At 35.0% G+C, this 27,520-nt stretch overlaps 1 protein-coding gene across 1 annotated transcript in view; it reads right to left on the bottom strand.

The window, feature by feature from the left end:
- Positions 1–27,520, bottom strand: part of ZNF804A (zinc finger protein 804A) — an 81,756-nt gene that overhangs the window by 40,942 nt on the left and 13,294 nt on the right. The window contains exon 2 of the mRNA XM_070360799.1: positions 27,164–27,307. Within this exon, the coding sequence (XP_070216900.1) occupies positions 27,164–27,307 (144 nt within the window). The remainder of the gene's footprint in view (positions 1–27,163; positions 27,308–27,520) is intronic.

Raw genomic sequence — 27,520 nt, 5'->3', positions numbered from 1 at the left:
TGGTGGCAAGATGAGACAAATCAACAACCTAGCAGAAATGCGACAGCCAACTTGCCAGTTGCTATAATACTTGATCAATTAATAGGTAGTGGGGCACATTTTGACATTCAAGCTCAGTTACAATTTGATGATCAGTTACTCACTCAAGTGAGAATGATATGTTGAAAAGCCCGAGAGAGAAAAAACCCACCTGGACAAGCCTCTATTTCATTTACCCAAATTAAACAATTAAATGGGGAACCTTATGTAGATTTTATTGCCAGGCTAAGTCAAAATTTAAATAAAATAATCTCACAACCAGGTTTGAGAGATATGCTGATGCAAGTTCTTACTTATGACAATGCTAACTCAAAATGTAAAAAGGTGATTCAGCCTCTCAAAACACAGGGTGCCCCTCTAGAAAAATTTCTTAAAGTTTTCCAGGATATTGGGTCAAAACCATATAAAATATAACTTCTAGCTCAAGCATTGTCTAGGGCTAATAAAAAGACATATAAAATGTCACCAATGTGAAAAATTAGGACACATTAAAATAGACTGTAAAGAAAAAAGAAGGTAGTCAGTTGATAAATTATACTATTGGCTCTGACACCACTCCTATTTGTATTGGTTTTGGAAGTATATGTCTTAAAACAGGGTATCAAAAGTGGCTGTCAGTTGTCAAAGAATCAAATGAGGATAAGAATTCCCACTTTCTGTTAGGTGCCCTTACTTTTTTTAAAAAAGAGGAAACTTCCAGCATGATAAATCCACCTGATCTTCCTGATTGTGTTGCTGAAATTAGCCATGGTATTGAAAATTGGTTAAGATGAAAATTATGTAAAAGATCGAAAGGTCACTTATTATTAAATGTTGCAGAAGGCTCCATTATCAATTGGGGAACCTGAAGAACCCCTAAACTTATAGAATCTAAAGTGTCTTCCCCATGGATATATAATAAAAAGACAATTAGTACTTACGGTAGTCAACCCCTCATATGGCATGGGGTAGGATTAGCTCCCCCTGCGCCTCATCTAGATCATTATCCTATTCGTGATGAATTATAGAAAATACCCATGATATTAAAAGAACTAATTGCTTGGAAGAGATGATATACTGAATATATTTTAAATGACCCAAAAGCTACCTTTAATTTTACAAAAAACTCTACCTGTAGTATTCAGACTTGTGTAAGAATTCCTTTTGTTTTTATGATTAGACCAACAAAATATGATCCTAATTTAGGATTAGTAACATGTATTAATTGTTCATTTTATACCTGTGTAAATAATACCATTCCGTTTGATGAAAGTTGGCAGAGTATTTACATTCTTAAAACCAGAACAGACATATGGGTTCCAGTTGATTTACAACAACCTTGACAAGAAAGCCCTACATTATATGTTACTGAAAAATCTTAAACATGATAAACATTTTCTGAGATTACTAATTTGCTGCCATCTTAGACATTATTGCTATTACCACTATGGCAGCCATAACTGGAATGGCTCTTTATAAATCTGTACAAAATTCAGTTCATTTTGTACAAAAATGGTGTAAAGATGCCGATGTCCTTTGGACCACTCAACAAAATATTGATAGAAAGCTGGCCTCCCAAGTGGCCGACCTTCAACAATCTGTTATTTTATTAGGAGATCAATTAGTCAGTTTACAAAAACAACTGAGACTAAGATGTGATTAAAACTATACTTCCTTTTTTGTAACAGCTTTCAAATACAGTAAGACACAATTCAATTGGGATAAAGTTAAACAACAGCTATTGAATCAAGATAATATTTCTGTAGATATTCAAGATCTACAACAAGATAATCAAAGCTATTTAACTTATATGCAGAGTATATCATGAGAAATGCTGGGCTGGAAGAAGCAAAAGCTGGAGTCAAGATTGCCAGGAGAAATATCAGTAACCTCAGATATGCAGTGACACCACCCTTGTGGCAGAAAGTGAAGAGGAACTAAAAAGCCTCTTGATGAAGGTGAAAGTGGAGAGTGAAAAAGTTGGCTTAAAGCTCAACATTCAGAAAATGAAGATCATGGCATCTGGTCCCACCACTTCATGGGAAATAGATGGGGAAACAGTGGAAACAGTGGCTGACTTTATTTTGGGGGGCTTCAAAATCACTGCAGATGGTGACTGCAGCCATGAAATTAAAAGACGTTTACTCCTTGGAAGAAAAGTTATGACTAACCTAGACAGCATATTCAAAAGCAGAGACATTACTTTGCCAGCAAAGGTCCGTCTAGTCAAGGCTATGGTTTTTCCTGTGGTCATGTATGGATGTGAGAGTTCAACTGTGAAGAAAGCTGAGGACTGAAGAATTGATGCTTTTGAACTGTGGTGTTGGAGAAGACTCTTGAGAGTCCCTTGGACTGCAAGGAGATCCAACCAGTCCATTCTGAAGGAGATTAGCCCTGGGATTTCTTTGCAAGGGATGATGCTAAAGCTGAAACTCCATTACTTTGGCCACTCATTGGAAAAGACTCTGATGCTGGGAGGGATTGGGGGCAGGAGGACAAGGGGACGACAGAGGATAAGATGGCTGGATGGCATCACTGACTCGATGGACGTGAGTCTGAATGAACTCCAGGTGTTGGTGATGGACAGGGAGGCCTGGTGTGCTGCAATTCATGGGGTCACAAAGAGTCGGACACCACTGGGTGACTGAACTGAAGTGAATAAACATCTTGATGTAATTTCTAGATCAGATTTTCTTGATACCGTTGCTGATAATCCTTCTTCTCTTAATCCCTTAAAACAGGTCAAGACATTTGGATACAAAATTGCTCTGGTTATGAGAGTGCTATTAATTATGTGTTTTTGTTTCTCTATAGTCTGGAGAAAAATGATCAAGAGGCAACAAAGCCAACAACAACAACTAACATTTCTCACCATTTCTCATCACGTACAAAATCAAAAAGGGGGAGATGTAGGAGACAAAAAGAATAGAACAAAAGCAGGCCTTGGCAAGGGCCACAAAAGAAATTTATAATTATTTATAAACTGCATGCTATAAGGCATAAGACTCTTGGAACAAGTCCAGAGGGAACAGTTCATAATCTTGAAAACAAGATTTGGTCCTGGGGTCAGAAAACCGACCCCAGACTGTTTCTCAACTGGCGTCTCAGAGTCACAAGTTTTACATATCTGGTGGAAAATCTACAGATAAGAATATTAGTCTTAGTTACTGATTTGTTATTGATTGCTGCTGCTGCTGGTGGTAAGTCACTTCAGTTGTGTCCAACTCTGTGAGACCCCATAGATGGCAGCCCACCAGGCTCATGCGTCCCTGGGATTCTCCAGGCAAGAACACTGGAGTGGGTTGCCATTTCCTTCTCCAATGCGTGCAAGTGAAAAGTGAAAGTGAAGTCGCTCAGTCGTGTCCAGCTCTTAGTGACCCCATGGACTGCAGACCACCAGGCTCCTCTGTCCATGGGATTTTCCAGGCAAGAGTACTGGATTGGGGTGCCATTGCCTTCTCCGTGTTATTGATTACTGTTTCCTAATTACTCAATGGTTAATGATCATTTTGTTCTTTGGCCCTGAAGGCCACATGAGCTATAGTTTAACTCCTCGCTCACTCTTTATTTCACGGCTGAAAGTCTAATAAACTGGCTTGGATTCAGTTTCAGCACCTTCACCTTGGAACGGTGTTGGTCCCCTGATCCTCACTTTTCTCTGAATTCTTGTGTCTCATTTCTCATTCCCTCCCATATCCCACTTTCGGAAACCCTTCTTGTCGAGCTGGTCTCAACAGTTAATATCACTTGATAAAAGGTAAAGAATAAAATATTTTAGTCTAAGAAGGGTTGAAAATGGTAAAGCTTAGATGATGGCTTTATTTGTATTTTAAAATATTTTAAAAATATTATCCCCAAATTTTGACTAACACAAATGGTCTCTAGTCATACATTTTAGCTAATTGTTCAAGCTGTGAATGAAATAATCCAATGATTTTAAGAGATAAAAATGACCAATATCATCTTTTATAAATTAGCTTTATAAAGCAAACTCTAAAATTACTTAATTACCACATAATGTAAACAATGAAAGGTTTTCTAAATGTCTACACTAGATCTGCATTTCATCTGCATTTCATTTACTTGTCTCCTCTAAAGCATTTTCTTTTTTTTTTTTTTGGTAATCATGGTAAATACCGAATACTTTTCTCTCTAAATGAATAAAATAATAAATCTAATATCTAAAATATTTTGATTTAAATTATTTTCCAAATTTAATAAATTTACTCTTTTTATGGTTATTGAAAGTGAAAGTCTTTCAGTTGTGTCTGACATTTTGTGACCCCATGGACTGTAGTCCATGGAATTCTCCAGGCAAGAATACTGGAATGGGTAGCCTTTCCTTTCTCCAGGGTATCTTCCCAACCCAGGGATCAAACCCAGGTCTCCCACATTGCAGGCAGATTCTTTACCAGCTGAGCCACAAGGGGAAGCCCAAGAATACTAGAGTAGATAGACTATCCCATCTCCAGTGGATCTTCCTGACCCAGGAATGGAACTGGGATCTCCTGCATTGCAGGTGAATTCTTTACCAATTGAGCTATCTGGGAATTAATTTGGAGATAATTAAATTAACTTTAAATCAGATATTAACTCACAGCTAATTAAGTTCACTTTAAAAAGTTCATTAGAAATGCGTTAATAGCAAAATAATCAATGCTACTGTCTGATAATACTAAACAATAAACATGAAGCAAGACATACTAAGGAAGGAAAAAAGAGTGGGGATAAAGGGAAGGAGGGAGAAGAAGAGAAAGGAAGGAAGAAAAGAAGGAAGGTTTTAGAAATAAATGTTTGTTTAGTGGATGAATTTTATGGACTAGGTATTATGGGCCTTAGTTAACAACTTGGAAACTACTGGTGATTCATAAAAAAAAAAATTTTAACCTTCTGGAACATGAAGGATTATAGAAATAGTCAGCATCAGTTCTATACTACTCCATGAAATAAATTTCATTAAAGATATTTTATAAATGATAAAAAATTATCATACAATATAACAAATAACTGGTACATTCTCATCAAGTGATATTTCAAGTTAGTGTTTATAAAGACTCATATAATACAGTACCAGAATTAAACACTTTTTCATGGTTTACCCATTGTTATGTAGTTTTAAAATAAAACTATAATGAAGTTACTAGATAGTCAAGAATATCTTAATTCCTGTATCTATTGTTGATAAAACTTGTTCCTTCAGGGTTTTATAAGCCATGTTGGGCAAAGGTTTAGAAAAGCATGAGTTTATAAGTAATTAATATGCATTTGAAAAATTTAACATGATACATGATTCGCTTTTAGACAAGTCTAGGATTTAACTCAACTTGGCAATTTATAGACAATAAAAACCATTATATAGTATACTTCTATACAAAAAGAGCATATAATCTCAGTGTTTGAAAGTTTAGGATGTAAAGTTTAGAGATTTTAATCTAAATATTTAAACTATAACACTAACAACTGAGTATGTAAAAAAGTAACAAGTAACTTTGAGTACATTATTTCTAATGTCAAAGTATGTTACATTATTGCCAAATTTTTTCACATTTTCTGGAAAAATAACACATATTATTAGATAAATACACTTACTATTTAACAATATGTAGTATTATGTTGGATTATTTTAAGAAACAATTGTTGATGCTGTACCTTACATATTAAAATGAAAACAAATAAAAAATGAAAATGTATCCTTAACTGCCTATTGGGGCACTTTTAAAAAGTGTTTCTGAACTTTAAACTAGGTTTGAAAAATTATACTTAGTAAAGATACAGTTATAATAACAGTGTGGTATTGGTGAAAAAATAAGACAAATAGATCAATAGAGCATAGGAGAGAGTCCAGAAACAGGGCCTCCTGTGCTGTGCTCTGCTTAGTCATTCAGTCGTGTCTGACTCTTTGCGACCCCATGGACTGTAGCCCGCTGGGCACCTCTTTCTATGGTGTTACTTCAGGTAAGAACATAGAGTGGGTTGCCATGCCCTTCTCCAGGGGATCTTCCCAACCCAGGGATTGAACCCAAGTATCCTGCACTGCAGGCAGATTCTTTGCCATCAGAGCCACCAGGGAAGCCCCAAAACATAGTCAACTGCTCTTTGACAAAGGAAAGATAGCACTGTGGAACAAAGATAATCTATTTAATAAATGATGCTGAAACAACTGGACACCCACATGCAAAAAAGAAAACTCCAGACACAGACCTTTTACAAAAATTCATCCAAGATAAAACACAGACCTAACCATAACACATATAAGAGAAAACTCCTAGAAGATAACATAAAAGAAAATCAAGAGGATTTTGGTAATGCCTTTTTAGATACAACATCAAAAACACAATTTATGCAATAACTCATTGATAAGCTGGACTTTATTAAAATTAAAAGAGAATTAGACAGCAAATCTCAGACTAGGAGAAAATATTTGGAAAATACAACATAGCTAATAAATGATTGTTATCAAAAATATACAAATAATTCTTAAAACTCAACAATATGAATACAACCAATCAACCAAAGATATTAATAGACACCCCACCAGAGATATATAGATGGCAGATAAGCATATTAAAGATGCTCTACATCCTGTATCATCATAGCAATGCAAACTGAAACAAAGAGAGAGAGAGAACCTCATAACCATTAGAATGGCCAAGACCCATAATATTGACAATACCAAATGGTGGTGAGGATATGGAGCAAAGGGAATTTACATTCATTGCTGGTGTGAATGCAAAATGGCAAAGCCACTTTGGAAGACAGTTTGCTAGTTTTCTACAAAATTAAGTATATTCTTACCATAAAATCTAGCAATGAAACACTCCCTATTAATTACTCAAAGAAGTTGAAAACGTACTCACAGGGAAATCTGCCTACACAAATATATAGCCACTTTTTCATACTTGCCAAAACTTGGAAGTAACAAAGATATCTTTCTGTGAGTGAATGGATAAATAAACTGTAATACAACCAGACAATGGGATATTATTCAATGCTGAAAAGAAAAGAGCTATGAAACCATAGAAAGGTATGGAGGAAACATAAATGCAAAGCTAGAGGAGGTGATGGAATTCCAGTGAGCTATTTCAAATCCTAAAAGACAATGCTGTCAAAGTGCTGCATTCAATATGCCAGCAAATTTGGAAAACTCAGCAATGGCCACAGGACAAGAAAATGTCACTTTTCATTCCAATCCCAAAGAAAGACAGTGCCAAAGAATGCTCAAACTACCACACAATTGCACTCATCTCACACTAGTAAAGTAATGCTCAAAATTCTCCAAGCCAGGCTTAAACAATATGTGAATTGTGAACTTCCAGATTCTAAATCCAGTTCAAGCTGGATTTAGGAAAGGCAGAGGAATCAGAGATCAAATCGCCAACATCTGTTGGATCATTGAAAAAGCAAGAGAGTTCCAGAAAAACATCCATTTCTGCTTTATTGACTATGCCAAAGCCTTTGACTATGTGGATCACAGCAAACTTGGAAAATTCTTAAACAGATTGGAATATTAGACCACCTTATCTGCCTCCTGCAAAATCTGTATGCAGGTCAGGAAGCAACAGTTAGACCTGGATGTGAAACAACAGACTGGTTCCAAATCAGGAAAGGAGTACATCAAAGCTGTATATTGTCACCTTGCTTATTTCACTTATATGCAGAGTACATCATGAGAAATGCTGGGCTGGAGGAAGCACAAGTTGGAATCAAGATTACTGGGAGAAACATCAATAACCTCAGATATGCAGATGACACAACACTTATGGCAGAAAGAGAAGAAAACTAAAGAGCCTCTTGGTGAAAGTGAAAGAGGAGAGTGAAAAGGTTGGATTAAAGCCCAACATTCGGAAGACAAAGATCATGGCATCTGATCTCATCACTTCATAGCAAATAGATGGGGGAACAGTGGAAACAGTGTCAGACTTTATTTGGGGGGGCTCTAAAATCACTGCAGATGGTGCCTGCAGCCATGAAATTAAAAGACGCTTACTCCTTGAAAGAAAAGTTATGACCAACCTAGAGACCATATTAAAAAAAACAGACATTACTTTGCCAACAAAGGTCCATCTAGTAAAAGCTATGGTTTTTCCAGTAGTCATCTATGGATGCGAGAGTTGGACTATAAAGAAAGCTGAGCACTGAAGAATTGATGCTTTTGAACTGTGGTGTTGGAGAAGACTCTTGAGAGTCCCTTGGACTGCAAGGAGATCCAAGCAGTCCATCCTAAAGGAGATCAGTCCTGAATATTCATTGGAAGGACTGATGCTGAAGCTGAAGCTCTGATACTTTGGCCACCTGATGCAAAGAACTGACTCATTTGAAAAGACCTTGATGGTGGGAAAGATTGAAGACAGGATGAGAAAGGGGCAACAGAGGATGAGATGGTTGGATGACATCGCCAACTCAATGGACATGAATTTGACTAAAGTCCTAGGTTTGTGATGGACAGGGAGGCCTGGCATGCTGCAGTCCATGGGGTCGCAAAGAGTCGAACATAACTGAGCAACTGAAGTGAACTGAACTGAAGTGAAAGAAGCTAATCTGAGAAGCCTTCATAATGTGTGATTCCAACTATGTGATATTTTGGAAAAGGCAAAGTTACTGAGGCATTAAAAAGATAAATGGTTGTTAGGATGGAATGCAAGATGAATATGCAGAGCACAGAGAAAGTTTAGGGCAGTGAAAATATTCTATGTTATATATAAGGATGAATATACGTTATTCACTTTTTTCCAAACTCATAGAATGCACAACACCAATAGTAAACCCTAATGTGAATTATGGACTGTGAGTGTTGATGATGTATCAGTCCTTGGTAAAAAAGGTACCATTCTGATGAGCAACATTGATATAGGGAAGGTGCCGTGTGCATGGACAGCAATATATGAGAAATCTTCATACTTTGCTCTCAGTTTTACTGTAAATCTAAAACTAATGAAAATAAAGTCTTATAATTATATTTATTCAATTAAAATGAAAAATAATGTCCTAGTTGTGTTAACTTAATAGGTTCATCTATCGCATTCCTGTTGGTCATTTTCACTTTATAAGGAAAGAATGAAGCCATCATTATCAATTACAACATAGGCAATAGTGAATTAAATATAATGAGAAATAAAACCAGGTGGAATTAAAGTCCCCTTATGGTGGCAGACAAATATTTGAGACAAGAATTCCAGGTTTGTTTTCAAAGAAACATATGAAAAGCAGAAGGTGGAGAAAAAAATATTCTTACAGCGTCTTTCCTTTTGCATCATTTCGCATCTTCTTTCATTCAATCCATACAGCTTTTTGATCAACAAAGAACTGTGTATTAACCTTGTTTTTCTCTGACTCTAGCTACAGGCACACCATGTGATTTGGCTTCACTAATTATAATGTGAAGGACATTTGATCAAAAATGCCCTTTCATGTCAAATGCCAATATTCTTTGGAATAGAATCTTAGTAAAAGACAAAATTTGTGTGAAAACCCTGCTTTGATGTCCAAAACAAATGATTATGAAATAAACTGATGAAAAGAATAAAGAACTTTCTTCAGATAAAGATGACCTACTGAGAATTCATGAGTAATCTGTCAAATATTGTTTGTTCTCCTTATTTCTGTTCTGCCCAGAATTTCAGCAAATTTTTCATCTGTCAGCAGTTTGAGTTTTCCTGGAGGTATTGATTTCAAGTCATTTTTTATTTTAGGAAAAGCACTGCAGTTTGGCATGTGTTTTGCCAAAGTCATACAACGTATAACTTTGAATTAGTCAGCTTCTATACAACCAAAAAGGATACTATTCTGCATATCAATGTAATTATTAATCTTAGGTATACCTTTGAAGATTGTTAGGAAAATGTAAAACCTGGACAGAACAAATAAATAAGAAAAAAATTTTTTTCCATCCATTTGATTTCAGTACCTAGATTCTGGGAACAAAAAACATGGGAAACTGCCTTGAAATCAGAGAAATAAAATGGACCCCTTTCCTGAAAACAGAAATCAAGAAAAAAACAAAAAACAATAGGAGGTCCCTGTAGAGGATAATGACTTATAGACATCAGGAATTATGTGTCAAATAAATATATGAGATATATGAGAACTCACAAAAAAAGTGACTTATATTACTCTATTGCAAAGCTAGTGAAATCTCACACTGCACTAAATCTTATAAAAGCTCTATCTGCTTTCATTCTCTTTCTTTACTGCTAATATATTCTGCAGGCCATTCAGTTCTAAGAAGTATTTGAACAGCAGAAACTGAACTTACTGTACTCCTACTTAAACCTGCTATAGTCAGGCATTTGCCTTCAACCATTCCATGAAACCTCTCTTGTCAAGTTTTCCACATTTCCAAATTGAAAAATCAATTAGTCATCTCTTTTTGACTCAATTGTTCATCTCTGCTCTTGACTGTCTTGTTTTCCTTTGGCCCCACTGCCACAGTTGTTCAAGCCCCAAAGCTAGGTCTTCTTTATTTTCTCAACTTGTAAATACATACCAAGGACTCATTCTTACCACGTTTCATCCCTCTCTATTTATTCCCTACCTACCTATCAGTTTTATAGTTTTAAACTCTAGATTACTATGTCTAGCGACATAATCATTATCTCCATTTAGATGCTTAGTAGGGATCTCAAACCTGATATACCCACAATGAAATGCCTGACTCTGACCCTGCACTATTTTTTGGTTAGGTCCGTGGTGGCTCAGAGGTTAAAGCGTCTGCCTGTAATGTGGGAGACCCAGGTTCGATCCCTGGATCAGGAAGATCCCCTGGAGAAGGAAATGGTAACCCATTCCGGTATTCTTGCCTGGAGAATCCCATGGCCGGAGGAGCCTTGTAGGCTACAGGCCATGGGGTCACAAAGAGTCGGACATGACTGAGCGACTTCACTTTCACTTTTCTTCAGCACCATTCACTTAAATGTTCTCATAAGAATCTTGAGGGCTTTCTTGAGCTCCTTTCTTTTAAACTCAAAATCTAATGCATCAGCATATTTGTTGGCACTTCCATGACATTTAATATTCAGATTCTGACCACTCCTCACAGTGAATATCACTATTCCCTAACTCAAGCAACTGCCATCTGTATCCTCACTTGTAGCATTAGCCTCCCACTAATTTCCTTTCTGGGTTTCCTAAGTGGCTCAGTAGTAAAGAAATCACCTGGCAAGGCAGGAGATGTGGGTTTGATCCCTGGGTCGGGAAGATCCTCTGTAGAAGGAAATGGCAACCCACTCCAGTATTCTTGCCTGGAGAATCCCATGGATAGAGGAGCCTGACAGGCTACATACAGTCCACAGGTCTCAAAGAGTCAGACATGTCTGAGCATGCCAATTTGAGGGTTTCCTTTCTACCACTTTTACTTTTGTTCTCCCAGTTTATTTTACACATAATAACCAGAGGGATTTCTTTTTAAAAAAGCAGATCACATGATCTGACTTTCCAGAAAGAAACTTACCATCCTAGAGCATTAAAAGTATATCCCATAATCCACACTATGGCCTACCATTTTTTTTCTCTTTTAAATTAATTTTTATTAGAATATAGTTTATTTACAATGCTGTGTTAGTTTCTTCTATATAGAAAGTGTTCAGTTGTACATATAGGCTTATGTACCACTCTTTTCAAAATTCTTTTTCCCACAGAAGTCATTAAAGAGTATTAAATAGAGGTTATTAGTTATCTATTTCATGTATAGTGGTGTGTATATTTCAGTTCCAATCTCTTAATTTATTCCTCCTCCCCCTTTTCCCTTTGGAAACCATAAATTTGTTTTCTACATCTGTGACTCTATTTTTTAAATAAGTTGATTTGTATCTTTTTATTTTTTTTTAGATTCCACATATAAGTAATATCATATATTTGTCTTTGTCTGACTTCATTCAGTGTGACAATCTCTAGATCGTCAATGTCACAGCAAATGGCCTACCAAAATTTACCTAATCTGGCCCCAAGCATCTTTTCCAAATTCATCTCTTATAGATTTCCTTAGATTACACTTTTTGCCAGTCACATAACTTCCATTTTTTATTGAAAGAAGCCAAACACAATCATGCCCCAGTTTATTTTGGGAAGTATTCATAAGCATCTCTCTCTCACTTGTTCACTCACTTTAAATTTCTACTTGACTGTCATCTCCTCAGAGAGGTCTTTACTCATTTACTTATCTAAAATAATAGCTATACCTCATTTAACTCCTATATTTTTATTTTTCTCCCAAGATGTAAATATCTAAACTTAAATAGTGAGTTTCGAGTCTGCTTCTTGACTCACCAAAATTTAATTCTATGAAAGAAAAATCTTTTTTTACTATTGGTATTCACCTAGATTAGTTGCACATATGTATGTACAGTTAAGATCTGAACCAGTTATGATTTAATCATTGCCTGGTTCCTGTTTTCCCTTGCCAGTTAATTTTATAATTTTAGAAAATACACATAATCAATACAGCTACAATAAATTTATTAGACACGTGCATTATATTTACAGCAAATTAAATAATGCTATGCTAAGTCACTTCAGTCGTGTCCGACTCTGTGCCACCCCATAGACGGCAGCCCACCAGGCTCCCCTGTCCCTGGGATTCTCCAGGCAAGAACACTGGAGTGGGTTGCCATTTCCTTCTCCAATGCATGAAAGTGAAAAGTGAAAGGGAAGTCGCTCAGTCGTGTCCGACTCAGCGACACCATGGATTGCAGCCTAACAGGCTCCTCCGTCCATGGGATTTTCCAAGCAAGAGTACTGGAGTGGGGTGCCATTGCTTTCTCCGAAATTAAATAAAATCATATATAAATTATATATCCCCTTCTCTTATCCCCCAGTGACAGTCTTAATATTATTGTTCTCACAGGAAAGAAAAAGAAAAGATAATTCCCTTAATAGCTATCACAGTGTAAAATTATAAAAGCTCAATTTCAAAATGAAGTTTCCTGAATTATAGCACAGCTTTCATTACAGTGATGCTTTGTGATATATCATGCTACTGATTTGAGAGACATTGCACATACCATAACCAAGGAGCATTGTAAAAACTCACAGTAAATTTTTCTTTCAATTACTTGAAAATCCTATAATGTGGGTGTTACTGTCACTCTTGCATTAAAAGTTATGATTTCCAAAACTTGGAAAGTCAAAAGAGTATATACAGTATTTTCAGTTAAATGCTGGTCATTATCTAAGGAACCTTTCAGGGATAATCTGATATCTATAATGGTCATCTTTGTTTTTGTTTCCATTGATAAGGCTATTTTAGAACTTATGAAGTTAGTTGTAGATAATGGAGAGAAATGTCAATTATTATTGTCCATTTAAATGCAAATATATTTTATGCAATAAAAACACAATTAATTTTTGTCATCTAGAAAAGATAACCCCAATATATTTTATTTTCCTACCAGATATAAACCAGTTTAGATATATTAAAATATTAATATCAGCATTCCTGCCTAATTATGTAGTATTCAACTATACAGAAAAATTTTAAATGATTTGTTCTTTAAATGATTCTTTGAACAAGTCTTAGTTTCTTACTGCTTTTTAAATTAATAAATAAAATATTTAAACACATCATTTTATATTTTATGATGGTCACAATTTTACTTTTTGAGGGAAAGAAGGTAGCAGATATCCAGACTTCTATACACATATACATGCATATGTTAATTTATATATGACACTTTCCAAATAAAATTTTTGTAATTTTGCTTGTTGTATTTCTTTGTCTTATCTCTATAAAAACATTGGGGCCAACGATAAGCTAAATAAAAGCTGTGTGGTGTTTTGTTTAAAATATTTTGTCTTGACACTTTTTGACATCATGCCTTATTTTTTTTTATAGTTCCCTTTATGTGAATCACATTTAGATTGCAACATTGGTAATAACTTTTATTACAGATTCAAGGGCTAACGAGTTTCTTTAGCCCACAGAAATATTGGGTAAAAACAAAGTTGGGGTTAACATCTAGCATATTCTCTTTTATCAGGAACCACTTAAGCTTTTAACATGGATATTTGTTGATATAAGACAACAGTGACTTATTTTTATATTAAATAAATACACTGATCTGCTGAGAAAAGCAGTTTTTAATATTGTGTAGAGGGTTTTCTTAGCAGATTTTGTGCCATGGATCATGCTTCCCTGGTTTGAAAATATCATGCTGATGATTTGAACTTTAGCTTCGGTTGCCCTTGGGGAAATATCAATAAGAGGTGTCAACTGTTTCCCCATTAATATCCCTGTTTATCCTACAAATAAAGCAGTTGTCTGAGTACATAGGCGGACTCTTCCAAATAGCTACAAAAACACCAAGATAACTTTTGAACAGGAGTAAAGATCAGGGGGTATTGCACCATATCATATCAAAGTTTCCTAAAGAGTAAAATCTGTATAAAGAAAATGATTTGGGGATTAATATATTTATTTTGACAGATTTTTTAATTAAACATATTTTATATGCATTGTAATGCCTATTAGATACAATGCATTTAGTTAGGCATGAAACTGAATGTGAAACAACATTAAATAACAGTGACAGTGTTTTTCTCATCAACACAAAAAAGCAAAACATATAGACATACATATTTGTGTGTGTATACTTTTAGTATTGTTGTGTTGTTTAGTAACTAAGTCATGTCTGACTCTCTTGCTGCTCCATGGACTGTAGCCCACCAGGTTCCTCTGTACATGGGATTTCCCAGGCAAGAACCATTTCCTTCTCCAGGGGATCTTTCCAATCCAGGGACTGAACCTGCATCTCATGCATTGGCAGGCAGATTCTTTACCACTGAGCCACCAGGGAAACTGCACACCTACAGTGATATCTATCTATCTATACTTAAATGGAGAAGGAAATGTGTATATATATACACACATATATGTATATGACATTGATCTCTATTTGTAAGGCAGCTCGTTTTACCTGTAAGAAACTCTGGACCCCAAGATTTTGACACAATGCTACTCCAAATTTAAAGCAAAACAGCACAGTTTGAGGTTAACCTCTTGAAAATTTGTGTACCTCATTTTGGGTTTAGGTGTTTATGGTCATAATACAGATCCGAAAACAGAAAAGCAGAGAATCAACAAACAAAAAAATTGAGCAAAAGATTTGAAAGAGCAACTTGCTGTAGTGGGGCTCAGAGGATAGCAGACTCTATCTTAAAATGGGTTCTGCATATATTCTCCAGTGGACACGCACATAATATTTCTTATGCATTTGCTATTCAACATCTGGGTAGGAGATGGAGATGAAAGGTAGGATATAGGGTGGAGGCTGGGGGGAATTCATGAATAATTTCACTTCACTTAGAGCAAATTTCAGCATTACTTTTATGTGCTAATTATCATAATGCAATGTTAAATAATGGTATCTGGATATATTCCAAGGTACATTTTATGCAGATCTAGCTTTACATAGCATCAACTATTTTTAAGTTGTCTTTAGACAATTTTTTACATACTCGGAAAATAGATTTTGAATACTCCTGATTGCACTCAGAGAAACGAAGGCAAAGCCATGGTGACACACACAGTACAGAATAAGGAGCTGTTAAAAAAAAGTCCTTCTCTACAACACTAGGAACAGGACATCATCATTAGGAAAACGTACTATTTTCCAATAGATTAGATAATATTGAAATTAGAAGGGGGAATATTGGAAAATACAAAGTGTTAAAATTCCCAATGACTGTGTGTTTTAGAAGGAAAGGATCTACTTAAATGCTCAGAATAAAATAGTGGGAAAATGACTAGAAACTTGTCTTATGGAGTATGAAAAGAGTGACTACTATTTGCAAGTCATGGTCATTTGAAAGTTTCTAGCATCTATGGGGTTGCACAGAGTCGGACACGACTGAAGCGACTTAGCAGCAGCAGCAGCATTCTGAGATGCAATCATGGACAATATATATTATTTTAGCCTGTTTCTTGTCTTTCTTGGAATAAACACTTCTATTAGAGTTACTGTAAAGTCTATATAACTATGTTACCATAATCATACATGACATCTCAGAAGTTGTCTGTCCATAGAATGAGCACAGTGACACAATAGAATTTCAGCATATGAAGAACTGAGGATACCAGCTTACATAATAACTTGTCTTGGCCAATAATATGACTTCTCCAAAGTTCATATTTTAAAAGAAAAAGGTGCCATAATTTTGGCAACTTGATAAAGCAGAGATGATCCATATATGCATTAAAATAAGAGCCATTTGTTTCAAAAGAGGAAATATTTCTTAGAGATAAGGTTGCAAACATCACCATGTTCTGCTATCAGAAGGTATAATCATAATAAAAACCAATCTTACAAAAATTCAGTGAGTTAAAGATTGCCAGAATTCTTCTTCGTCAAAGAGATTTTAATTACTTATAGGTATAAATAACTATAGATATTAATTACTCATACTGTTACCAACCTCAAACAACCAAGATAGCAAATATTTATATTCCTGGATAATGGAAGAATGAAGATGAATTGAAATATATACAACTACCCTGATAGCTCAGTTGGTAAAGAATCCACCTGCAATGCAGGAGACCCTGGTCGATTCCGGGCTGGGAAGATCCACTGGAGAAAGGATAGACTACCAACTCCAGTATTCTTGGGCTTCCTTTGTGGCTCAGCTGGTAAACAATCCGGCTGCAATGCGAGAGACCTGGGTTCGATCCCTGGGTTGGGAAGATACCCTGGAGAAGGAAAAGGCTACCCACTCCAGTATTCTGGCCTAGAGAATTCCGTGGACTGTACAGTCCATGGGGTTGCAAAGAGTCAGACACAACAGAGCAACTTTCACTTCTTTCAACTTTCACCATATATACACAAATATATATGTATATAAATATTTTTGTGTCTCGGAGACGGCAATGGCACCCCACTCCAGTACTCTTGCCTGGAAAATCCCATGGATGGAGGAGCCTGGTGGGCTGCAGTCCATGGGGTCGCTGAGGGTCAGACACAACTGAGCAACTTCACTTTCACTTTTCACTTTAATGCATTGGAGAAGGAAATGGCAACCCACTCCAGTGTTCTTGCCTGGAGAATCCCAGGGGCAGGGAAGCCTGATGGGCTGCTGTCTATGGGGTCGCACAGAGTCGGACATGACTGAAGTGACTTAGCAGTAGTATTTTTGTGTCTCTTTAATAGTTCTCTATTTCTGTGCTAAGTCACTTCAGTTGTGTCTGAATCTCTGAAATCATGTGGACCATAGCCTATCAGGCTCCTCTGTCCATGGGTTTCTCCAGGCAAGAATACTGGAGTGGGTTGATTTGTGCAATACAGAAATAATTCATTCTTACACAGATTATCGATATATTGAAATTGACTTATGTTCAAGATACTATTTGGTAATTTCTAAATGTAATAGTTCATTTTATCCTTAAATATAGGTATGTATGAAAGTTAATATTTAGGTACATTTTAGGTTTTAAACATGATAGAAATCACTGCTTATAAATGTGTGATTTTTTTTTTTTTTTGGTGCATTTCTCTACTGTATCCTACTTTTTCTTTTACTCTTTTTGGCATAATTATATCTAGGTGACATGGAGCAGAAACCTTTGCTTAAAGTTGTAGTATTTTTCACCTACCCTGAACATTAACTGACTCAATAGAGAGCAGCAACCTAGTAGATCGTGGAAGACAGGAGAGAAAGAGACTGAGCTCCACTAGGGAAAGTGTAGGACAGTGGCATTAGTTCAGATACTAGAAATGAGTATTTTATCCAGTCTGGCACAGACTCAAGAAAGGACAAAACTTTCAGTTTAATTCTATTCAAATCATGGCTTTGAATATGACATGTCAAGACAGTACAGTTCAATGAAGATGAAGACATATGTGTGTCCTTCTCTTGGGGCAGTCATTTTGGGCAGTGAAGGTGCTCTGTAGAAGGAACTTTAAAATTTTTCCTTTGTTCTGATACTCCAAATGGTTAAAAATAAGTGCAGTTATATTGAAAACACCCCACAGGAAAAATTCCAGGAAGGATGCGTGAAAGGATTGAATCATGAATTGCTTTACCTGTATCTTATATCTTCTTACTAACCTTTCAATATTATTTTGCAAGCAAAAATTGACACCCAAATATCAAGAAGTGATTTTTTTTTTCAAGTGTCACATTACCGAACAGAAGCTTAAATGATTAGTAAACGTTCAGATTTGAGAACAAAGCGGCTCTATTGCTATAGCATTCTTAAGTCCCTGCAGGACAGTGAATTCCAACAACCTGGCCTCACAGTGACTTCCTCTGGAGCAGAATGAAACAGCAGGCCATAAAGCACAGAGTCTTGACTTGCTGGGTGAAGGTCACTTCGATGCCTTTTGGGAGATATTTCAACCACACTAAAACCGGTAAAGTAAAAATCAAAATGTTTGAGGGGCAGCAGCAATAGGGCAATCATTCCCTTTTCTATCTTTTCATAGCATCAGCGTGACAAATCTCTTACAGTGAAAATAACTCTGAATTGCCCACAGACGCCAGGTGAGAAGACAGAGAGTGCAGCTTTGGTTTCCGGCGGATGAACAGGTAAAAGGGTTTATAGGAAAACGTTTCTTTTTTACCAGATAGTGAGTTTTACACTAAAAAAAAAAAAAAAAAAAAAACTCAATGACTAGAATTCAGAATAACAACTTCAGTGAAAATATTCTAATAATCTTTTTACATGAGAGAATCACTTAGAAAAATGTGGAAGTGAGAAAGAAGTATGTACGGTTATTTATGACGAACACATACGTTTTAACTATGTGTTGTATTTGATACAGAATCCTCAAAATTTAGATCCAGAAAGGCCAATGAAGTCATCTGGTTTAAACTGTCTGTATATAGATGCAGAAATAGAGGGCTGGGATGATTAAAAAAAGGTAAAAAACGTTGTCCTTACCAGAAGTTCATGATAGAGCTTGCCTGGCCTCTTGACTCTTAAGTGCACTTGCTACATAATCAAACGTATGTTTATATGATTTCCTCAAGCATAAAATGGACATGCTAAGTATGTGATCTTTTAGATTTTTTAAAAAGTTCTGTTTGACATTTCTGAGTTTGGGTAAATATATAACTAACATGGAGGATCAGGCTTTCTATGGCACTTCCTTTAAACTTTCATCTTTCTAAAATGTAGCCAAAAATGTTACTGCTGTTCAATAAACATATCTATTGTAATCATGTTATTTATTATTTAAATAAGGACTTTATTAAAAATTCAACTAGGATGACAGATATAAAGTGAGACAGTCCTAGGATAGTGGGATGTTAATTCTACTTAACCACTCTATTTTCTGTTATGAAAAACTAATTTCTATGTTTTTAAAATAATAAATTAACTATTATTTTGTTTGTTTATGTAGCTTAAAAAATGATTTGCATTTGAACTGTCACATATCTGTATATAATAAGGTTTTATGTATGCTAATAAAATCCTGTGCTTCTCTGGGCTTTTGAGTAAAGCATTCAATAAAAACATAAGTATAATTAAAAATGTGTGCACTTTATACATTAATATTAAGGTGTGATCTGGTCAAATGATAATAAGAAAGAGCAATGGAAATGTATCTTTACCTTATTTATCTTCTCCTGGAAATTCTGATACTGTTTGAAGTTTAACAAACAAGAAGATTCTGATAAATTACTAAAGGAGATCTGTGCTTACTTAAAAAAAATGGTGAAATATTTGAATGGCACCTGGAAAAGCTAAAATTTACTTCAATTATAATTCTCTATTTAATATTGGATGATTTCATTGCAATTAAAACAGTTCTGTAAATATGATAGAATAATTTCAGAGACTTTAATAATATTTGTTTGACTATGATATTTCTTTTTTAAATGATTTAGCCTGTAGTATTTCATATGTGCAATTATATGAAACATAATACTAAGTTGAATAATAATGATCCCATTATTCAGTTTAAGAATTAGAACATGTTAATACTTAATATACTCATGTAATATACTCATGCGTGGATCACAATAAACTGTGGAAAATTCTGAAGGAGATGGGAATAAGAGACCACCTGACCTGCCTCTTGAGAAACCTGTATGCAGGTCAGGACGCAACAGTTAGAACTGGACATGGAACAACAGACTGGTTCCAAATAGGAAAAGGAGTACGTCAAGTCTGTATATTGTCACTCTGCTTATTTAACTTATGCAGTACATATGTACAGATGTACACTCTGCAGTAAGTTAAATGTGTACTGCAGTACATAAGTACAGATGTACATTCTGCAGTACATCATGAGAAATGTTGGGCTGGAAGAAGCGCAAGCTGGAATCAAGATTGCCAAGAGAAATATCAGTAACTTCAGATATGCAGATGAAGCCACCTTTATGGCAGAAAGGTGAAGAAGAACTAAAAAGCCTCTTGATGAAAGTGAAAGAGGAGAGTGAAAAAGTTGGCTTAATGCCCATATTTAGAAAAATAAGACCATGGCATCCAGTCCCATCACTTCATGGCAAATAGATGGGGAAACAGTGGAAACAGTGTCAGACTTTTATTTTTGGGAGCTCCAAAATCACTACAGATGATAATTGCAGCCATGAAATTAAAAGATGCTTACTCCTTGGAAGGAAAGTTATGACCAACCTAGATAGCATATTAAAAAGCAGAGACCTTACTTTGTTAACAAAGGTCCATCTAGTCAAGGCTATGGTTTTTTCTGTAGTCATGTATGGATGTGAGAGTTGGACTGTGAAGAAGGGTGAGCGCAGAAGAATTGATGCTTTTGAACTTTCTTGTTGGAGAAGACTCTTGAGAGTCCCTTGGACTGCAAGGAGATCCAACCAGTCCATCCTAAAGGAGATCAGTCCTGGGTGTTCATTGGAAGGACTGATGTTGAAGCTGAAACTCCAGTACATTGGTCACCTGATGCAAAGAGCTGACTCATTGGAAAGGAACCTGATGCTGGGAAAGATTGAGGGCAGGAGGAGAAGGGGATGACAGAGGATAAGATGGTTGGATGGCATCACCGACTCAATGGACATGGGTTTGGGTGGACTCCGGGAGTTGGTGATAGACAGGGAGGCCTGGTGGGCTGTGGTTCATGGAGTCTCAAAGAGTCAGACATGACTGAGCAACTGAACTAAACTGAATCCTTTGGAATCCTTATACTCTTTAAAGGAACCACCATCCTGAGTTTCATAGTCACCATTTTCCATTTCCCAAAGAGGAATAAATCACAGTTAAAATCTTAAAAATAATGACAGCAAGTTTTGCTTTTTCTCTGAATAAAATAAAAAATGTGTAGTCTTTCACACTGTTTTGTTCAACCAATATTACATTTCTAAGTTTGTTTCATGTTTTATTTACTATAGTTAGTTTATTTGTGCTGCAGAATAATTTTGCATTGCATGAATATATCACAATTTTTTTACAAATTTTGTAGTCCACTTATATTATTATTGTTATTAATAAAAGGCTTTTTTGTTTCGCTATGTTAATACAAATTTGAAAGATTGTTTTCCTGAGCAGCCAAGTCAATTCACACTTGCACAAATGATGTATAAGGTTTTCCATTGATATACATCATTATTACTTGATATCATTAAACTTACTTTATCAAATTTGGTGGGTGCAAAATTATTCCTCATGTTGAACAACTTGTAATATATTTGTGGCCTTAAGCTTTTCTTTTTTTGCAAATTTCCCCCTTATTTTGGTCCAGTTTTCTCTGAGTTGTTTTCATTTTTCTTTTGCATTCATATTTTTAATAAGATTTGAATGCCAAGTTTTTATTAGTATATGTATTACAAATATATTTTCCCAATTTCTTTACTGAAAATTTCTTATAATAAAATATTTCAGTGTAGTTAAACTAATCAATCTTTTCTATAAATTTTGTGCTTTCAATGTCTTATTTAATATATAATTGTATACTGCTCTGAAATCATAAAAATATTTTCAACACTTCTAAATTTTTAGTTTTTATTTGTATTTTAACTCTTTAATTCACTGACATTGATTTTGCTTGTTATGTGAAGAAGGAATCAATCTCTTTTTTAAGGAAATATAATAAATCATCACATACTATTTTTTGAAAAGTACATATTTTTAACCTCCAGTTCTTCCTGCCTTTGTTATTTAGCAAATTTCCAAACATAAATGGATTTTTGTATCACAGCTTTAGATTCTGTTCCATTAATCAATCTTTCCATCTCTGTACCAATAGAGATGTATATAATCTTGGTATCCAAGACAAATCTTCCCACTTTTAGTTGATTTTTTAGGATTGTATTCATTCTTACATATAAATTGTACAATCAGTTTGTAAAGTTCAGTATTAAAAATTTGAGGTTTTGATTAGAGTTTCTGATGTTTGATTATGATCCCTGATTTTATAATCGTATTCAGTGGACAGTCTATTTTAAATTTGCTTTTTTTCAAGGGTTTTATATGTTTCAATCAAGAACTATGGGAAGTATTCATTTTCATTCAGAAGTCTCAAAGTTTACCAACTGCTGTCTGTGGTTCATTTCCAGAGTGCAGAGTTCATAGTGGGAGTTTCTCTTCACTGAGTTTCACCTTTTGTAGGTTATTATTACTATATGCCCAGGTTTCAGCCAGTAGCTTCCCCTTCAGCAATCCCCCACCCTGTGGTGGTGGAATAACTTTTTAGAGGCACCATCTTTCCTAGAAACTCAGCAATTCAATAAAAATTTTATAATGTAGAGGATCTATTTGTTTCATGTACAAGGGTACAAGAGTCCGTTGAAGCATTTTGTGTTATCCTATTGAAAGTGAAACCTCTGAGGTGGTTCTAAAAGTATTACTTGCTTTTGATAATTTTTTCACATAAAAAAATACAATACAAATCCAAAATACATTGATAGTAAAAAAGCTTTAAATATAGGAAAACTTTAGAGAATATATACAATATATGCTATTTAAGTTGTTGCTATATTATAATCAGCAACATTACTTTTATAAAGGAAAAATACTCATAAATGAGGAAGAGTTCAAAATACTCATCCAATTTACAAGTCACTTCATCCTCCTATATAACATACTCCTTACAATTAGTTTCACCTAAGTATAAATCTATAAATAAGTAATTTTATTCTTTTGAAACTCTTACCTACCTCAAAGCTGTGGTTTAGTACAAAACCTCAAAAGGAATTTGAGTTGAGCCTTTTTTACATTTATTTATATGGGAAGCATTGATTCAGTGTGTAAACTGTACCAAATGCTGCAATAGATGCTGTGAAGAATAAATATATAAGGGAAACAATCCTTGCCATTAAAGGGTAACAATCCAAAGGCTTTCAAGTTTTAAGGTAAAGAGAAAATATTTCAAAAATGAACTCTAATTCGTGAGCTACTGTGATCATCTCCATACACCCGTGCCTCTTCCTTTCTCTAACTCCCTGTTAGTGAGTCTTAGTGGTAAGAGCACAAGAATAATCCTGAAAGTTATCCAAAGATTATGTGGATGAGACAAACAGATTTTTCTATGAAGCTTAGAATTCTAATGCAAAACATCCTGCCATAACATTAATTTGCAAATCAATATACGTGAGGCAGGCAAAACAGCTCTGAGGTCAAGATTGTCTGCCTATGTTTCAGACTCTATTAACCTTTATGAAGTAAAAATAGATCCTTGGGGAAGCCTATATAAAGAAAAGTCTCAAAGGCGAACTATCAGTGTCTCAAACATTTTCAGTTTAATTCAGTTCAGTCGCTCAGTCGTGTCCGACTCTTTGCGACCCCATGAATCTCAGCACGCCAGGCCTCCCTGTCCATCACCAACTCCCGGAGTTCACTCAGACTCACGTCCATCGAGTCGGTGATGTCATCCATCCATCTCATTCTCTGTCGTCCCCTCTTCCTCCTGCCCCCAATCCCTCCCAGCATGAGTCTTTTCCAATGAATCAACTCTTCGCATGAGGTGGCCAAAGTACTGAAGTTTCAGCTTTAGCATCATTCCTTCCAAAGAACACCCAGGGCTGATGTCCTTTAGAATGGATTGGTTGGATCTCCTTGCAGTCCAAGGGACTCTCAAGAGTCTTCTCCAACAAACATTTTAGGGGAAATGAAATTTTGGTAAGTTGTATAATAAAAACTAATTTAATGTTTACTATTCTTTTACACTTTGAAAAGTGTGTTCATGTGATTCTCTCATTTATTCTTCCTAAGAATGAACAATCGAGTTAACTGAGGCTTTGTTTATTTTACCCAAGGCAGTGAGTAGCAGGGCTAGGACTCATTCTACCTTTCACCCTGCATCAGGTGGCCCTGCAGAAACATCTCTGGAGGAAGAGAATGTATCACATATGAGGTCTCTTTGTCTGTTTCTAATTCCATTGAAGAAGTGTCCTAGTCATGCGTAGGTTTTCTTACCTGAAAGTTAAGTTACATGGACCTTGAATATAAATATTTCTTATGTGAGTGTTTTCTACAGCAGGAGATAAAAAATGTTGCTCTGCCACTGAGACAGGTAAATATTTTACTAAGAGTTTTTTTTTTTTTTTTTGCTTTTTAGGTCACAATTAATAGTAAGTATTAAGCTAGGGTTTGGTTTTAGGGTTTCCTTTTAAGTTCATTTATTAATAGCAAGCTGAAGTATCTCTCTGAATCGAAGGAAAGGATCTGCATATAAGTTACTGTAAAGACTGTTTTTTTTTTTTTTTTCTGAATGCCTTTCAAAATCAAAACTGCTATTTCCATACTAAGTTTCCTTCAATTGTCACATGGCCACACAGATCTCATTTTCCGTGTGCTTGTTTTGTTCTTTCTTTAAGCAAACCTGTTTTCTCAACTTTTTAATGCATTTAGCCATAGCACAGGATTACATTTTTCAAGTGTGAGGTCCAGTCATAATCAAAGAATAGAAAGATTTTTTGTTTTGTTTTATCTTGATTTCAGTTTTCAAGAGAAAAAAAGAATCTGAATTGCTCATCCCTAAATGTTGTTCCCCCTCTACTCAATTTGAAGTGGCCAAGATTTGGGAATCCTGTGGTAAAAACAGAGCTAGCTGTGATGGGATGAGGTCTCTGTTCAGAAAAGAGAGTGCATTGTCTAGGAAGATTGTCTCAAACATGTACCACTATCATATGGGGAAGGGATATGATCATCATATAGATTTTAAGTATTTTCTGCTACTGTTACATAACCTAATGTTAAATCAATCAGTTAAGTTTCTGCTATCTGCCAGAATTCATGGTCATTTAGATAGTCTGTCTCTAGAGCCTTATGTCCCTGAGAAGTATCAAGTGACCCGACCATCAAAAGAACAAACCAGGTTTATCCTGAATTCCCTTATCTGTGTACAGTGTATAGTATCTTAACTTCATTAAGAATATGGAGATAGAAAGGTCCTCTTGATAATCTAAGTGAATTTGATTTTCCAGACAACCTGTGGCTGAATGAAGTATTCTTTGGTAAAGGATTTAATACATAGTCGGTAAGATATTCTTAAAATACATGTATACATAAACACATACATTCTGAAATACCTAGTTTAAACCATGAAATATACACAGGTTTGCTCTTAATTGCTAACATCAAATGTTAATTCATGAATGAAGCCAAAAAGAATTTGTAAACACATTTCAATACCCTGATAATAATATAACATTCTAACTTTGTACTCTTGTAAGGAATACAGGAAGATATTAGGAAAAATCAGAGGAATAACTGCCTTCAATTTACCACATCAGGAACCATGTTCCAGAACCTTTTTATAAAACAAATGCAAGTTACAGTAGAATGAAATCCATGCCATTTGCTGATGGATTTTAATGTTCAAATCAAGCAATGATATACTTATATGTATGCATTTTTATATAAGAGGAATGATATTTCCATCAAAACCTTTTCCTTAACTAGTGTGCCAGTGGATCTACTACCAGGGAAAGAAAGACAGGGGCAGCTCATTAAGTTTAGTCTGCATTAATTAGTGACAGATGTAAATAGAGGCTAATGTTCTCCGTGCAATAGTTTCCCCAAGCACAGATTTGTTGCTATGAGAAATGAAAGAATTGACAACAATAGAAAATACATGTCATTGGTCCATAAGCACTTTATGTGATCATTTCTCCCTACCCTTTTCACATTTACAGTAAATGTTAATGGAAAGTTAGTGCAAATTCAAGGGTCAAAATGTACTTTTTATTAATACCAAAATGACATTTGGATGATATTTGTGAGTGATAGCTAAAAAGGAAAGTATTTTTAAGTTGATAACTAAGCCCACTGTATCATATCAAGTAAGCTAAACAGCATATGCTATTGCATTGATAGAGGTAAAGCATATGAGGAAAACAGAATCTATATTATGAATGTCATTTCTGATGTCACTATCTATTTTAAACTGAACTTTATACATAGAGTGTTGAAAAAATAACAACAACAAAAAATAACCTTTGATTTTCTATCAATAGGGAAATGATTAAAACACCCCTGCATGGAGAACCTGAATCTGATTTTACAGGAGACTCAGAGCCATTTCTGGAAGCAGAATGCCCAAGGGCAGAGCCAAGTCTGCAGCCACCACCCCTGATATACACTATCAATGTGCTCCCCCAGTCAAAATTGGCTTCCCTCACCCTGTTGTTGCTTTTATTCATTTTTGGTAATATTGTTTCATTTCACATTGTTAATGGTATTCTGTACTTTGTTTTTTAAACTTAAGTCATAAAATTTATGTTCCTTCCATTAAAAAGTAGAGAAATGGAATAGTATTAAAATAAACTAAATCATATACTTATTATGTATTTATTTAACTAGTAACCCTAGATTATTTTTAACCATAGCGAAACTTCTTTCATTTGTTAATGGTAGCTTAAATGAGAAATGCCTTCTCTAAAGAATTATAAATAAATTCATTTATATTTGATAAATGTCTTTAGTTGATTGACATATTTAGAAATTAATAAATTTTAAATTATTTAAAGGATCACCACCTGAAGAATACAATTTTCAAACTGCTGTCAATCACTAAAAGGCAACTGAATAGCATTTCTTGATATTGGTTATTTATTTCAGACTTGACTTTTGGTGGTTTTTTTTTTTTAATGTCTTTTATATAAGTCATTAAATTATCACCCCAGACTGGCATCTTTAAAAATTGCATAGCAAGATAAATATATTATATTCATACAGTCTACATAATTAAAATTATTACAAAAGTTCAGAAATATTAGAGGTTTTTTCACACCTCTTTCTTACCTGCTTGTGAGCGTGGTCATATGAATTAATATGATTATCAAATTCCTGATGCTTGTAGTACTGCTTGTCACAGAGTTCACAGTAAAAATTGGCCTTCAGATCTTCCAGCGCTTTGGCTATGGTGTTCTCCTTCTCAGCATAATCCTGAAAAATAAAATTTTGAAGAAGGAAGCAATTAGTTTTCCTCTAAGGTTCCTTCCTTCTGACAGTTGACAGCTTAGTATAGTCATTAGAATTAAAAAGAATATCACAGACAAAGAGATATATAAAGCAAATACAAGCAAAGCAAATTAGAAGAAATTATCAGTTAAAGAAAATTAAAGATTAACAGAAGAGATCAAAATAAATAATGGAAAG

Source organism: Bos mutus, chromosome 2, assembly GCF_027580195.1.
Source record: "Bos mutus isolate GX-2022 chromosome 2, NWIPB_WYAK_1.1, whole genome shotgun sequence".
NCBI lineage: Eukaryota > Metazoa > Chordata > Mammalia > Artiodactyla > Bovidae > Bos > Bos mutus.
Note: the sequence above shows the minus strand (reverse complement) of the source record. Positions and strands in the feature narration are given on the sequence as shown.